Source organism: Protopterus annectens, chromosome 7.part1 (genome assembly GCF_019279795.1).
Source record: "Protopterus annectens isolate FY-2018-M chromosome 7.part1, PAN1.0, whole genome shotgun sequence".
Taxonomy (NCBI): Eukaryota; Metazoa; Chordata; order Ceratodontiformes; family Protopteridae; genus Protopterus; species Protopterus annectens.
This window is the reverse complement of record NC_056740.1, coordinates 423,246,491-423,262,077: the sequence shown is the minus strand read 5'-3', so window position 1 is coordinate 423,262,077 and position 15,587 is coordinate 423,246,491. Positions and strand designations below refer to the sequence as shown.

The following is a 15,587-nucleotide window of genomic DNA, read 5'->3' as shown; positions in this document are numbered from 1 at the left end:
TCCAGTCTGGCCCAGGAGACATGTATGTCCGCCTCCATCTTGATGGTTCTCCTTCACCCCTGTTGAACAAGGGATGTCCATTGGTATCCAGAACTTATGGAAACAGCACAGTAATCTGTTCTAATCTCCCTAGTCAGGATGAAATTCTGGTGATCTCAACAACGGTAGAGCAGGTGGGGAGGGGGGGGGCAGTTTTTAACTATAAGGTGTGTGCAGACTTTGACTGCTTTTTCAAATGTAGCTCTGTGGGGAGGGATGAGTATACCACTTGTGAAAGTGCGGGACACGTTGATCACCTTAGTCTTAGAGGCATATCTAGTTATACTGTCTGTATGGATGGCCCTGGATCTTGTATTGTAATTGTCTCGACAGTGTGGCAGCCAGGAGCATTCAAGGTAAATAAGGACCACACTGTTTTACTTAAATGGGGAGGGGCTATAGGCAGTATCAGCTGTGCATTTCTAACCTGGGCCTGCTCCCCCCCCCCCCCAAGTCTTTCTTTCCAGGCCACCTGTCCCACCAGTTCCATTCATCCCCAAAATTTTTCACAAGTAACCATAGCCAGGCTCATTATTGTTCCGTCCTGTAGCCAAGGGAGTGATTATTTTCCCAGCTTGTCTAATTGATCCAAGGAAAGGAACGTTGCAGGTCTTGCTGATTTGCACATCCCTTGCATAAAGTGAGTTTTTGTTCACACAAGTCTGAACAGCCTTAGGCTGTTTTTATTTTCTGGACCTGGTCAAATGAGGTGCTGTACTTCATGCAGGAGACTAATGCTAAACAATCATGTTGCTTCAGATGAAATTGTAGTTCCAAGAGTAGTTTAACCACAGACGTTGCAGAACCATCTTTCTTGCAGTGTCTTTCCGAACTATATGCTGTGGTCTGTGCTGTGACTATCAAACTTGTCTCTGTCTACCTTTGTACCATTCCTTTGCTTGGATCTCACTTTGTCTTCCCACTGATGGGTCTTGTGCCTCAAGCCTTCTAAACGGGAGCCAGTTCTAGTGTAGAGCTGGAACTATGTGGTTTAATAAGTGTCCCTATCACTAGAAGTGTCTTGAGGGGGGTTAGAGGGGAATGAAGGGCTCTCTTCTCTAAGGGATGAAGGTATACGTGCTCCACTCGGGGGGGGGGTGCTTTCTGGGAATGCCCTGTGGGGAAAGTAGATGGGGGGGTTAATACATTGCATGGCTACTTGTGTGTAGCTTTCCCATGTATGTTAGGGGAGTAGTGCTCTAAAAAAAAAAAACGAGGGGGGGGGGACTTGAGCCTCACCCAGTGGTTTGCCTATATCCCACTGCTGTTGTTTACTGTGGTGATGGTAAATGAATAGACCAGTTAGCCAGTCGAGAGATGGATAATCTGCAGGCAGTGAGGATGCAAAGAGATGCGCGCACACAAAAAAGAATTTCTGCAAAGACCTGGTGCTGCCTGCATGGGTCATTAATTTAGTTTTGTGAATGAGCAAATATCCTTAGCTTATTTTGAACCTAGTGCTTTTCTGGCACTTTGGTTAATGTCATGAATGCACTTTTGGTTTCCATTACTTCAGTCAGGTGGATTTCCAGGCTTCAAGGCCTCCGTGTAGAGAGTACTACACTGTTTCATAAAGACAAAGAGCCTTAGAATAAATCCCTCCTTCTTGCTGTGTTTTGTTGAGAATTAGTACAAGTCATTCATTTGCTCCACTTCTATCCCAACCCCTCAAAGTAGGAGGAGTGTGGACAGTAGTGCATTCAATAGAAGTTCAAACAATTCTGACATATGGCAAGAACTAAGTAAATTAAGCTGATATCCATGCAAGCCCAATCCAGGTGTCTGGCAGGTTGTTGAAAAAGCCCTTTTCTGTTAAGCAGTAGCTACCGCATTCGCTTTCTTTAGATTTTTCTCAGTCCAGATTAGCTGTGAGACAGTCACTTGGGCTATTGTGTTCAAATTTTCCTAATGCAAACAACTTATCTGGTTCAGAAGTAGAGGATGTGCAGGGCTCCCTCCTCCTCTCCCTGGCCTCAACAGAATCCTGCCTCTGAGTCTTTACTTATATGGCAGTGACAGCTTGTACTGTGCTAAATGCTAGGCTACGCATGTTTTGCTGTAGGTTGTAAATATACAGTGAAACCACGATAAGCTCCTTTCCCAAACAGCATCACCAAAGCATACATGTTGCAACTTGCATGGTAGCTACTGTCAGGCAACTTGTGCACTCCTTTCCAGGTACCTGCTTTTAAATGTATAGTCACTATGGATGTGTTTGTCCTAAGGTGGGAGAAGGAATTACTGAGGGTAAGATGGGCCTCCATCAGAATCTGTGCATATCCGTGTACTGACATTAACTTGTTTGTAGTTTTGGGAATGCATAAGACTCTGACAGCGGGCAGCAAATAGAGACTGCATCCTGGTGGTGGAACATATTCTAAAAGAAGTCTGCTTTCTGTTGAACAGACCTGTCAGGCACATTTTGCTGCTTCACAGTTGGTCTGGTTGGTCTGTCAGTCATACAACAACCAGTAAGTTGTTTTTTGTGGTGGACATGGTCTTCCATCTCTTCACATCTTCGCCAGTCATGAAGTGTCTTCAGTACTTTTTTCCTGACTGATCAGGTGATGCCAATGTGGAGCTGTGGTCTCATGGCCCAAGGTAGCCTTCTTCCCCTCCCCAATGATTACATTTGTACAGAAGGCGAAAGCACGTCAGACCAAGGTGATTTTATTGCTCACTGCTGGCCATATCAAACCCACTTTTTTGTCCTGCTGTGGAGTACAGGATGGCATGCTTATCAGACACCTTTCAAAAACACTGCTTTCACACCTGTGGCAAGCCACAGTTAGTTTGCAGGAGTTTAGGTCTCCATTTGGTTTATGCAATTCCAGTCATGAACAGCAACCATGTTTTTCCTGAGAAAGGGATGGTCTTTTTGTGTCTTCTCAGAAACCCTCTACCATGGGAACTTGGGACTGATGGAATTTTTTTTTTTTGTAACAGAAGCTAAACATGAAGATGGCACCCATCTCCAGGGCTCTAAAATACAAGTTATTTTACAAGGGCCTTGGATATTGTAGTGTTGGAAGTACACGTGGCTTTAATTGCCAGCTTCCACTCCCATTTTTAGTCAATGTTGGCTACTTTTTTCCTTGCTGTATGACCGTTCTAAAATAGTTTTTCACCCAAGGTAATTCCCCAAGTATCGGATTCCACTGGGGATCTGTATTCCAATTAAAAAAAATTGGCAGACACCCCCCCCCCCTTTGAACCTGCGGCAACTTCAACAGTCCTCAATTTCCTGTCTTGGAAAACTGTCTCATAGCAGTAACCATATTGAAGAGAATTTTGGAGCTGTACTTTATTTTCCATAGGAAAGTGTGGCATTCAAGACTTAACCCCTCCTTTTATGCCTAAGGTAGCTTTAGAATCTAACCCGATTCAAACAAATAGCTTAGCAGTCATCTTTTTGTTGTATCCCGCCAAAGGAGAATACTTCTGTAGCACTGTATGAGTGTGCACTGACTGCTTAGGTTCAGACCAGACAAAATTGTCTTTCCATAACCTTGACCAGCTGTTCATCTCCTATGCTCCACAAACACCAGGGACTGAAGTTACACTTTCCATGTGGCTAGCATAGTTTTGTTACATTAAATACGGTGAGTATTTGCTGTTCATGCTCCAGACCAGTTTATCTAAGGCCTTAGCCGTCTCTGCTGTATCTTTGAATTTTTGATTAATGCATCGGTAGATGTTAAATACGTCCTAGTTTATATAGTCTTAACTGAACACCTTCACCAGGCACTATAAGGTGAAACAATTTCCAGAGTTTGATTCACATTTGGGCATACTGTCATCAGTGATATCATGACCAGTGCCACCATTGGGCTACCAAGATTGATTGCTTTGTATCAGTTACAAAACTTGTATACTTAAAGTAATTCTTTGCCCACCCCCAACCTAGTCAGGACCTTGTTTTCTTGTGCTACATTCTCTTATTGCTTTTTGTTCTATTGCAAAGGTTTGTGCTTTTTACAAAAATGACTAGAAAAAGGAAGTGAGATGGGTAATAGAATTGGAAGAGGGATACAGTCCGAAAAAGCTTCACCAGCTGAGCACGTGGTAGTGGACGTCCTTCATGGTCAGCCCATTGCACATCCTCTTTCTCACACTTTGCAAGTATGTGTGAAGGTATTAGTGCAGAACGTAAGAAACAGCAACCTTCCTCTGGCTGTTGTAATGATGGCTGTGCTGGTTGACTTACTGCTATGATGGGAGCACAAATGGGGTGCTTGGTTGGCTGAGAAGGGACTGATGATCATCAGGGGCAAAGTGAAGCAAAAAAAACAAAAACCTCATTCTGTATTTTTCGGAGTCTGAAGAGGTGAATTCTGAAGGGAAGAGACTTCAGGTAGCCTTCCGCATCATGCTTTTTTTGCCACTTAGTGGTAGTGTAACCCCCCCCCCCCCCAATCCATGGTATGTGTAGGTTGGGTAGTTCTGTGGTAGAGTGGTATCCTCAGTCTGTGCAACAGCTCCTGGTAAGTTGTGGTTGCTAGACAAATCTCCATGACTTGGTGACTGTCAGTTTGACCATGGAAGGATTGGTGGGTTAGAGAACCACCACTCCTTTTTGCAGAGTTAGCCTAGCTTCATTGGTTTCCTTGCTCCTTTCAGAGTGCAGCCATTCCCTCTAGATTAGGTGAGCTGTTAGGTGGACCACCTGGGGTTGTCCCTGCCTAAGGCCCTTAACATCCCCCACACCCAGATCTACCCACTCTCTAATAGTCAACAGCAGCACTGAGTTCCACTCTCCACCAGAGCTGTAGAAGTTGCCCTGCCTTTTGACTGAACTTTGTTCCCATCCTACCCTTGGTAAAAGGCAAGTATGTTACCCTTGGTTATTTGTTTTCCTTCCTTGCCACCTCCAGCAGACACCCAGCCTTCTAATCCAGCTCTGATTGCCTGGGTCCTGGAGCTTTTACCTCTGTGTGTAGATGGAGCTGGGTGTAAGTTTTTTTAGAAGACCCTAGTAGTCCATTTGTACATTTTGAACTCTTTTCTAAAGTTATTTGGACAGTCTCTCTCTAGGTAAGTTGATTATTCCTAGTGGTATCTTTAAAGTCTGTACATTACATTAATGTGTTAAGATTTTGCCAAGAAATTGATATTTCTGTTCACTTCATGGGTGCATGTTTTAATAATGTAATTTATGTAGGCCAGATCAGGAGCTTTGTCTGCTGGGTTTTGAAATGAATGCAATCAGATGTCCGAGTTGGGTAACTTGAATTGGTGTTGGGCAGGATATGAACATGTGGATTACAGTGGTCTGATTGTTATGGTGTCCTGTTATGATATGGATCTGTGGCCTGTGAAAATGATTAAGAAGTGTCTTTAGCCTTGGCCCACTGGTTCTCTTCTTGGTTCACTAACCTTTTGTGGAACGTACCTCTCCACTGTCCAGATTTTTGCCTCAGATTTTTGGTTTATTCCTCTTAAAATTTGTGGTTTTCTGGAAAATCAGTGAAGATTAGTGCCACTAATTGACATCTATTTGAATGTTAGACTTCATACCCTTCAGAAAACACACCTTAATGCAAAATGAGTCATTCTAGCAACTTTAGGTTTATAAGGGCACTGTTTAAATTATGTCCCTGATTTTGGGCATTTGTCGTTGTTGTCGTCGTCGTCCCCCCTCCCCCCCACACACACACACAATTATTTCTGGCTTTGTTCAGATGTCTTGCACTTGCAGGTTAAGAGGCATGATTAAGAAAATCCCAGTCATCATGAAGGAAGTGCTGATGACACCATTGCTCAGAAAATTGAATACTCTGGAGAAGTACCGACCTGAGTAACCAACCAGTCAGGAGGGTCAGATAGTACAAGTAACTTGGCCTAACACTTGATGCACCATATTCACAGCGTGCTTACAAAAGTTACTACCCAGCTGAAATGCTTCTATTTCATTAAACCATCTCACCAAAGAAGCTCTGACAAAGAACATTTTTTTCCCAAGGCTAGAGTATGCCCTTCCAACTGCGAGGTACACTTTGCATATAAATTGTCTAAAATATAAACAGCAGTTAAAGCCATATGTAACTTCATTTGTTTTTCAACCTGGCTTTGAACATCATTCTCACATGTGGCAAAAGGCAAACTACCTTCCAGTCACAGCCCTTTCCATATTCCTTTCCACCTTTATTTTTAAAATATTTAATTGTTGTTTCTATCAGTCTCTAAGGAGTGACCTCCAAATAAAATACTTGCCCTACTTTCTCAGAAGCCATAACAGTCGTAACTCTCTTTTACACCCCTTTTGACCTTGACACGTGAAATATGGTTTATCCTTATTTGTTAGTGCTTTTTTTGTGAATGATATTGCAGTTGTCATTATTTCCAGGTGTAATTAAGGTTTACTAGACTGCCTCAATATTTGAAGAAAACCTGCTTAAGTAGTTGTAATGTGGGACATGAAGTGCCTTTTCCTTGGAAGGTCTCTTGGGCAATGTTGTGTAACTCTTAAGGGAAAACCATCTAGTTATTGCATTAAACCTTTTGACCAATGCATTTTTCCCTAAAGTCTGTTTGTGAATTGTGCATGTGTATACTCTGTCCACTTTAATGGTGCGTCTTGCAAATTAATTTATTAATGTATTTGCTTTTTTGCATACTAATATCATAGAATATCACTGATGTTAGGACGTTCTAGGGGGTGATGTGTTCTAAATTTTATTTTTAAAACGAGCAACTTTTATAGAGAGTACTCCAGTCCAAATGAATGGAGCTAATTGGTATGTTGCCCTTAAACCAGTGCCATACTGGAGGAAGTGGATTGGAGTTTGAATCCTTCTGCTAGCTCACTGTATTGTGTGCTCACTGATTGGAGTATCTCTCTGTCTTGGCCAGTAAAAATATTGTTTCATTTTATTAGTGTGTTAGCTGTGATGGAATTTCTGCCTTTTATGCACATTAGTTATTTAAATTCTCTTTTTGTCTTTTCCAGTGTGCCACAGCTCTTGGAATGTGCTGTTACATGGCTGCCGATGACATTGAGGTAATTTTTAATTTAATCAATCATATTTTTTCTTTTTTTCTGCAGCATTTTATTTTGAGAGAGAATTTTTAGTTGTCATGCAGGCCAGGTGTTCAGAATTCTGCCCAGCTGTTGTGTAGTATGTTTGCAGCTTAAGGACCCAGCATGAGCAAGACTTTAGTTACTGTTGATGAGGTGAGTAATGTTACATGTGTGCAGTAGACTTTGGGCATGAATTTTTCTTTTCTAGGCTTATGTCCAACCTGTCCTAGTTAGATTTGGTTTGTTAGGCTTTTCCTTTATTTAGAGGTTATCTTTCCTTTTCTTGGGTTTTGGCACTTGTGACCACATTAAATAAGTTATTTTACCTTCATGCCTTGGGGAGAAAGCTTCCTCCCCAAAATGAGAATAGTATATGCAACTACTGTTTGGAGAAGCAGTATTGTGTTCAGAAGTGCTCTGTCAAATGTGTGTTAAGTCCACTCTCAGAAGTAAAACAGGTCACAGTAAACTGCATTAGAACAAGCTTGTTTGTCAAACATTTTTTCTGAACTGTTTACTTCATCTTTTGCTGTGCTTCCTAAGCAACATTCCTCTTATTGGGTTCACCATTCCATCTGAAAAAAATTGTCTCGTAGATGCCACAAACCACTGTCAAGGTTATTACTGCTGTTCCTCTGCATAAATTTATGCCGGAGCTAGTCCAAAAAAAAAAAAAAAAAAAGTAAAGGGTGTTGACAGATTAGCAGAATCTGGTCAGTTATTGCTAGATATCGAGTATAAAAAAAACTGACACCTTTTGTATCCATGTCAGACAGGGAGAGCCTCCCTTATCCATTTGTCTCTGATGGCTACTACACCAATATCTGTAATCCCAGTGCCATTTGTGAAACTGGCAGAGGCTCTGTTTGAGGGCTGAAGAGGTGAGTTCTGGTGCCCCATCCCCTGTTAAGTCAGTTGCATACAACGAGTCCAGGATGAATTTTTTAGGCATTTCCTAGGATAGCTTTGAGTTCCTTGAGGACTCTCCAGCACTAGACTTAATATAACCTTGTATTCTGGACCTACAGTTATGCAGAGTGGGATCTAGTATTCTCCAGAACTGTAGATTCCAGCAGTAGCCTTGATTGACTGTATTTGGATACGTGGGGAGGGGTGCACTTGTTCCTCTTTCTGTCCAGAAGAAAATCCATAATCATGGACAGAGGTAGATCATATCTCTTGTGTCTAGGGATACACAATACAAAATTCCATTCATATCATAGACAGTTCATCTCCTCATTGGTTTATTGTCCTACCCTCTCCCTCCGTTCTTTATTGCTTACAAGAAGAAAAGTCGTCAGCGTCTTCCAGAAAATGGCTGTCCAAGAGGTCTCACTAGACCAGAAAAGGGCCAGGATTTTTTTGCTGAATTTTTTGAAGCAGCACAGGAGAATACCAAGGACCACAAGCAGGTTGTATTATTGAGTGGTTTCAGCAACTTCATCCCCAAAGAAACCTTTTTCACACAGTCAGTGTTGTCAGTCTTCATTACCCATCTGCATAACTGTAAGTCCAGAATACAAGGTTATATTAAGTCTAGTGCTGGAGAGTCCTCAAGGAACTCAAAGCTATCCTAGGAAATGCCTAATGTTTTTGCTTTAGGAACCTCCAAGATAAGTTGATTCACATCAAGTTATTGAAGCAGTTCAGGAGATGTTCTCTTCATTGCAGGGACTGGTCATTCTTGTTCTGGATCAGTCTATTTAAACCTTCCTTAGCTCCCATGTTACCAAGTGAATATTCATGTTTGAAGGGAGACTATGTATTCCAATACTTGGCTTGTTCCTAGCTGCAGCTGTGGTTCAGGCTCCAGTTTACAGCAAGAGACTCTCTCGTCTTGGTATTCTTTTCTGTAACCATGAACTTTGCAAAGTCACATTTGTGTATTTTTTTTCAGCTTTTCATTTTCTTTGGCTGCAGCTTGGACATACTGGCAAATACAGTACATCTGCCATTGGAGGGGATACAGTTATGCTTTCAAAAGTTTGTATGTAACCGCTAGTTTTCACTCCTACCTCTTGTCTGACTGCTAGGCTGGTAGCTGAAGTTCAATTACCTGTTCTCTTGTTTTGTTGTACCTCACAAGTTGTGATGCTGTTAATGAAGAAAGCTGTGTTTCACTTGTCCTTCTCATTTGTCATACCTAAACAATTGATGTCCTTCTGTTCATCTGTTGCAGTATTCTTTACATGAGGGAGTTAACTGCCCAGGCGACCCGACGTTGGCCAGTGTACCAAAGTCTTTTACTACTGTAAGGTGAGCGGTAAGTCTGAAGTAGTTAACTGTTGAATGAAGGACATAAAGCTGATGTACACGTGCACCATCCTCAGAACTTCTTTACCGCCGGTCTGATCGCCAGTCCTGGACTTCGCTCTGCTGCCAGAATAGAGTGCTTCTGCTAAAGATAAATGCCCCATTGGGGAACCTTTTGTGTCTTTAGCAGCTGTATTTTCTTTCCCTTGAGTTAATTCATCCAAGAAATGGAAGTGTGATTATGGAAGCCAGATTCCACACAAAGATGGTCAATCTCATTGTCTCTCTTTGTCTTGGGCTCCACCATGACCATAAGAATTGTTGAGAGACCTCCAAGGCAGAAATGTGCTCGACCACCACACCACAACACTAATCGCGAGACACACAACTCTCCTAAACAGTGTGCCACTCAACCAAAGCCCTAAGGCAAAACAGTATGCCCAGAACACTAGTCGTAGGTGACTCAATAGTGAGGCACACTGATATCTCACTCACTATGTTGAATAAGGAGAAAGTAGCTGCCTGTCAGGTGCCAGGATCTGCCACATAACACGCACTCTGGTTTCTCAACAACAGGTACAGATATGACTGTCATTGTACATGTGGGTGTGAATGACCTGAGACTTACCTCCCCGGACTACATGAAAAGAAACATGGAGGAGCTCTCGGGTTATGTAGCCCAGGCGGGTATGACCCTAGCCCTGAGCAGCATCCTACCATCACCCAGAATGATACCACAGTACATACAGAAAATGATTGATTTCAACAATTGGCTAAGTTTCTGGTGTCATTCTAAGGGGATCCAGTATCTGTCTGCCTGGGATGACATGATTGAAAGACCTCTGTCCTTTGCCAGAGATGGCCTGCAGCTTTCACTCCTGGGCTTCCGGATACTGGCCAAGACTCTTGCCACCCCTTTAGTGCCTTTCTTAGGCGGTGTTCCAAAGACCAAATTGCCACCGTAACAGCTGCAAACAAATGCAGTCTGAGGGTCATGCTGCTCAACGCTAGAAGTCTAAATCTCAAAATGCACTCGCTCAAAGCACTCCTTAAAATGGAGAACATCAACATTTTGTGCTGTAACAGAGACCTGGCTCAAGGCAACAGAAAGCACCCTTGCACTACCAGGCTATAACTCATTCCACACCTTCGGCTCCAGAACTTGGACCAAAGCTCCAGAGGTGGTGGTGTTTCCATATTCATAAAGGATGAACACACCTCCAGACTGGTAGCCCAACATAACACATCAGAGATACTTCAGGTACAGCTAACATTGGGTAGGACAGCGATTCAGATCGTAGCCTATTATAGGTCCCCAACCATATCCCAAGACTCACACTCCACATTCCTAAGCATCCTGGAGAATATTGGGGCCAACCTAACGCATTCATACTAGGCGACTTCAACTACCCTCCATTAACTGGGAAAACTACTCATGTACCAATACACTTGACCAACGATGTTCTTCGTCTTCCATTGCTGCAGTCCTTACTATTGGGTATAGTCCGCATCCAGTCCAGGGTACTAATGCGCATGAGCCATATCCTCAGTCTTTTTGCGTGATCCGATGCAGAAGCAGTTTTGCGAGTGCAGGTTGGCGTTCTGAAATATTTCCTCAAACGGAGTTTCAGACCGAATCAGAGTTGGCTAAGTACCCGCTAGAACATTTTGGTTTTTCTTGCCTCAGTATTTAACCGGATGTCAGAAAAAGTGAATAACTGTATTTCTTGTGGGAAACAAATACCTCATAGGGATTACCATACATTATGTATACCTTGTTTAGGGCCTGAGCACGACGTTGTTGGTTGCCGCTCTTGTGCTAAGTTTAACAAACGCACTATTAAGAGGAGGTTAGACTGTGCCAGATTAGTGTTTGGGAAGCGTTAATTATAAAATGCCGCCGGATGCTCCGGCCGCTTCATCCAAGAAGCGCAAGGACAAAACAGCGAAGTTAGTTGATGAACCCAGTGGAGCCAGAGGGAGTTTCTATAGAGTCTCAGGCAGAAACTTTACTGTTACAGGATGTACCCTCTCAGGAGGCAGGCCAGGCTGAGGGGCTTCTCAGGTAACTATTCTTCCCTCTCTTCCCAAGTAGTTAGAGCCTCCTTCTGTTGCCAAAACTTCTTTAGAGGTCGGCCAACTTCAGCTTCAGTAGGGGCTTCTCCTAGCCTTTCGGGTTCTGTACCTAAGAAACATATGCTTAAAATGGCAGAAGATTTGATTACTATGATTAGAGGTTCTATGGGCCCTCCTGATAAGAGGCCTAGAGTGGAACCAGAGTTTGACAGTTTTGAACAGGGTTATTTGCAGGAGTATCCTCATTATTCTGATTCTGATGTGGATGATGCCACTTCCATGAGGGAGCACTTTAAATGGGAAGGCCAGGATTACTCTGATTTGGTTAAAAATCCTGTCTCCCTGAGACAAAAGAGGCAAGGCATGGTGGATAGGTGGTAGCAGTGTATACTTCTTCCACTCTAGCCATGAGAGCTGCTTGAATTCAGTTTTCCTTTCACAATTGAAATCTAAGGTGGATGCTTTGGCGGGCAAGCATTCTTTGCAATGTGGTTTTGATGCTGTGCAGACACCTCCTCGAGGGTGGCTGCTTACTAGTTCTAGCAGGCATGCCTGGTTGAGGGATCAAAACTTGGGGAGCATGTTAAAGACAAGGATTTGGATGCCTTTACAGTCTGGATATGTGTTTGTTGGTTCACCTGTGGAAGCAGTTTTAAAGAAATTCAACTGCCAGTGGATTCTCTGCCTGGCAGCCCTTGGGAAGGACAACTGTCTCTTTTCAAAGGAAATTGGGATTTAATTACTCAAGACAGATGGGTGTTGGACATCATTCTACCAGTCCCTGTGTCAGAAAGGGGCCTAAGTTTATTCTCGCATGCGTTCCTAGTACCAGAGGTGAGTAATGTTACATGTGTGCAGTAGACTTTGGGCATGAATTTTTCTTTTCTAGGCTTATGTCCAACCTGTCCTAGTTAGATTTGGTTTGTTAGGCTTTTCCTTTATTTAGAGGTTATCTTTCCTTTTCTTGGGTTTTGGCACTTGTGACCACATTAAATAAGTTATTTTACCTTCATGCCTTGGGGAGAAAGCTTCCTCCCCAAAATGAGAATAGTATATGCAACTACTGTTTGGAGAAGCAGTATTGTGTTCAGAAGTGCTCTGTCAAATGTGTGTTAAGTCCACTCTCAGAAGTAAAACAGGTCACAGTAAACTGCATTAGAACAAGCTTGTTTGTCAAACATTTTTTCTGAACTGTTTACTTCATCTTTTGCTGTGCTTCCTAAGCAACATTCCTCTTATTGGGTTCACCATTCCATCTGAAAAAAATTGTCTCGTAGATGCCACAAACCACTGTCAAGGTTATTACTGCTGTTCCTCTGCATAAATTTATGCCGGAGCTAGTCCAAAAAAAAAAAAAAAAAAGTAAAGGGTGTTGACAGATTAGCAGAATCTGGTCAGTTATTGCTAGATATCGAGTATAAAAAAAACTGACACCTTTTGTATCCATGTCAGACAGGGAGAGCCTCCCTTATCCATTTGTCTCTGATGGCTACTACACCAATATCTGTAATCCCAGTGCCATTTGTGAAACTGGCAGAGGCTCTGTTTGAGGGCTGAAGGGGTGAGTTCTGGTGCCCCATCCCCTGTTAAGTCAGTTGCATACAGCGAGTCCAGGATGAATTTTTTAGGCATTTCCTAGGATAGCTTTGAGTTCCTTGAGGACTCTCCAGCACTAGACTTAATATAACCTTGTATTCTGGACCTACAGTTATGCAGAGTGGGATCTAGTATTCTCCAGAACTGTAGATTCCAGCAGTAGCCTTGATTGACTGTATTTGGACACGTGGAGGGGTGCACTTGTTCCTCCTTCTGTCCAGAAGAAAATCCATAATCATGGACAGAGGTAGATCATATCTCTTGTGTCTAGGGATACACAATACAAAATTCCATTCATATCATAGACAGTTCATCTCCTCATTGGTTTATTGTCCTACCCTCTCCCTCCGTTCTTTATTGCTTACAAGAAGAAAAGTCGTCAGCGTCTTCCAGAAAATGGCTGTCCAAGAGGTCTCACTAGACCAGAAAAGGGCCAGGATTTTTTTGCTGAATTTTTTGAAGCAGCACAGGAGAATACCAAGGACCACAAGCAGGTTGTATTATTGAGTGGTTTCAGCAACTTCATCCCCAAAGAAACCTTTTTCACACAGTCAGTGTTGTCAGTCTTCATTACCCATCTGCATAACTGTAAGTCCAGAATACAAGGTTATATTAAGTCTAGTGCAGGAGAGTCCTCAAGGAACTCAAAGCTATCCTAGGAAATGCCTAATGTTTTTGCTTTAGGAACCTCCAAGATAAGTTGATTCACATCAAGTTATTGAAGCAGTTCAGGAGATGTTCTCTTCATTGCAGGGACTGGTCATTCTTGTTCTGGATCAGTCTATTTAAACCTTCCTTAGCTCCCATGTTACCAAGTGAATATTCATGTTTGAAGGGAGACTATGTATTCCAATACTTGGCTTGTTCCTAGCTGCAGCTGTGGTTCAGGCTCCAGTTTACAGCAAGAGACTCTCTCGTCTTGGTATTCTTTTCTGTAACCATGAACTTTGCAAAGTCACATTTGTGTATTTTTTTTCAGCTTTTCATTTTCTTTGGCTGCAGCTTGGACATACTGGCAAATACAGTACATCTGCCATTGGAGGGGATACAATTATGCTTTCAAAAGTTTGTATGTAACCGCTAGTTTTCACTCCTACCTCTTGTCTGACTGCTAGGCTGGTAGCTGAAGTTCAATTACCTGTTCTCTTGTTTTGTTGTACCTCACAAGTTGTGATGCTGTTAATGAAGAAAGCTGTGTTTCACTTGTCCTTCTCATTTGTCATACCTAAACAATTGATGTCCTTCTGTTCATCTGTTGCAGTGTTCTTTACATGAGGGAGTTAACTGCCCAGGCGACCCGACGTTGGCCAGTGTACCAAAGTCTTTTACTACTGTAAGGTGAGCGGTAAGTCTGAAGTAGTTAACTGTTGAATGAAGGACATAAAGGTGATGTACACGTGCACCATCCTCAGAACTTCTTTACCGCCGGTCTGATCGCCAGTCCTGGACTTCGCTCTGCTGCCAGAATAGAGTGCTTCTGCTAAAGATAAATGCCCCATTGGGGAACCTTTTGTGTCTTTAGCAGCTGTATTTTCTTTCCCTTGAGTTAATTCATCCAAGAAATGGAAGTGTGATTATGGAAGCCAGATTCCACACAAAGATGGTCAATCTCAGTGTCTCTCTTTGTCTTGGGCCCCACCATGACCATAAGAATTGTTGAGAGACCTCCAAGGCAGAAATGTGCTCGACCACCACACCACAACACTAATCGCGAGACACACAACTCTCCTAAACAGTGTGCCACTCAACCAAAGCCCTAAGGCAAAACAGTATGCCCAGAACACTAGTCGTAGGTGACTCAATAGTGAGGCACACTGATATCTCACTCACTATGTTGAATAAGGAGAAAGTAGCTGCCTGTCAGGTGCCAGGATCTGCCGCATAACACGCACTCTGGTTTCTCAACAACAGGTACAAATATGACTGTCATTGTACATGTGGGTGTGAATGACCTGAGACTTACCTCCCCGGACTACATGAAAAGAAACATGGAGGAGCTCTCGGGTTATGTAGCCCAGGCGGTATGACCTAGCCCTGAGCAGCATCCTACCATCACCCAGAATGATACCACAGTACATACAGAAAATGATTGATTTCAACAATTGGCTAAGTTTCTGGTGTCATTCTAAGGGGATCCAGTATCTGTCTGCCTGGGATGACATGATTGACAGACCTCTGTCCTTTGCCAGAGATGGCCTGCAGCTTTCACTCCTGGGCTTCCGGATACTGGCCAAGACTCTTGCCACCCCTTTAGTGCCTTTCTTAGGTGGTGTTCCAAAGACCAAATTGCCACCGTAACAGCTGCAAACAAATGCAGTCTGAGGGTCATGCTGCTCAACGCTAGAAGTCTAAATCTCAAAATGCACTCGCTCAAACCACTCCTTAAAATGGAGAACATCAACATTTTGTGCTGTAACAGAGACCTGGCTCAAGGCAACAGAAAGCACCCTTGCACTACCAGGCTATAACTCATTCCACACCTTTCGGCTCCAGAACTTGGACCAAAGCTCCAGAGGTGGTGGTGTTTCCATATTCATAAAGGATGAACACACCTCCAGACTGGTAGCCCAACATAACACATCAGAGATACTTCAGGTACAGC

At 43.0% G+C, this 15,587-nt stretch overlaps 1 protein-coding gene across 1 annotated transcript in view; it reads left to right on the top strand.

The window, feature by feature from the left end:
• IFRD2 (interferon related developmental regulator 2) overlaps positions 1-15,587 on the top strand; it is a 677,402-nt gene that overhangs the window by 155,352 nt on the left and 506,463 nt on the right. The window contains exon 6 of the mRNA XM_044078882.1: positions 6,989-7,039. Within this exon, the coding sequence (XP_043934817.1) occupies positions 6,989-7,039 (51 nt within the window). The remainder of the gene's footprint in view (positions 1-6,988; positions 7,040-15,587) is intronic.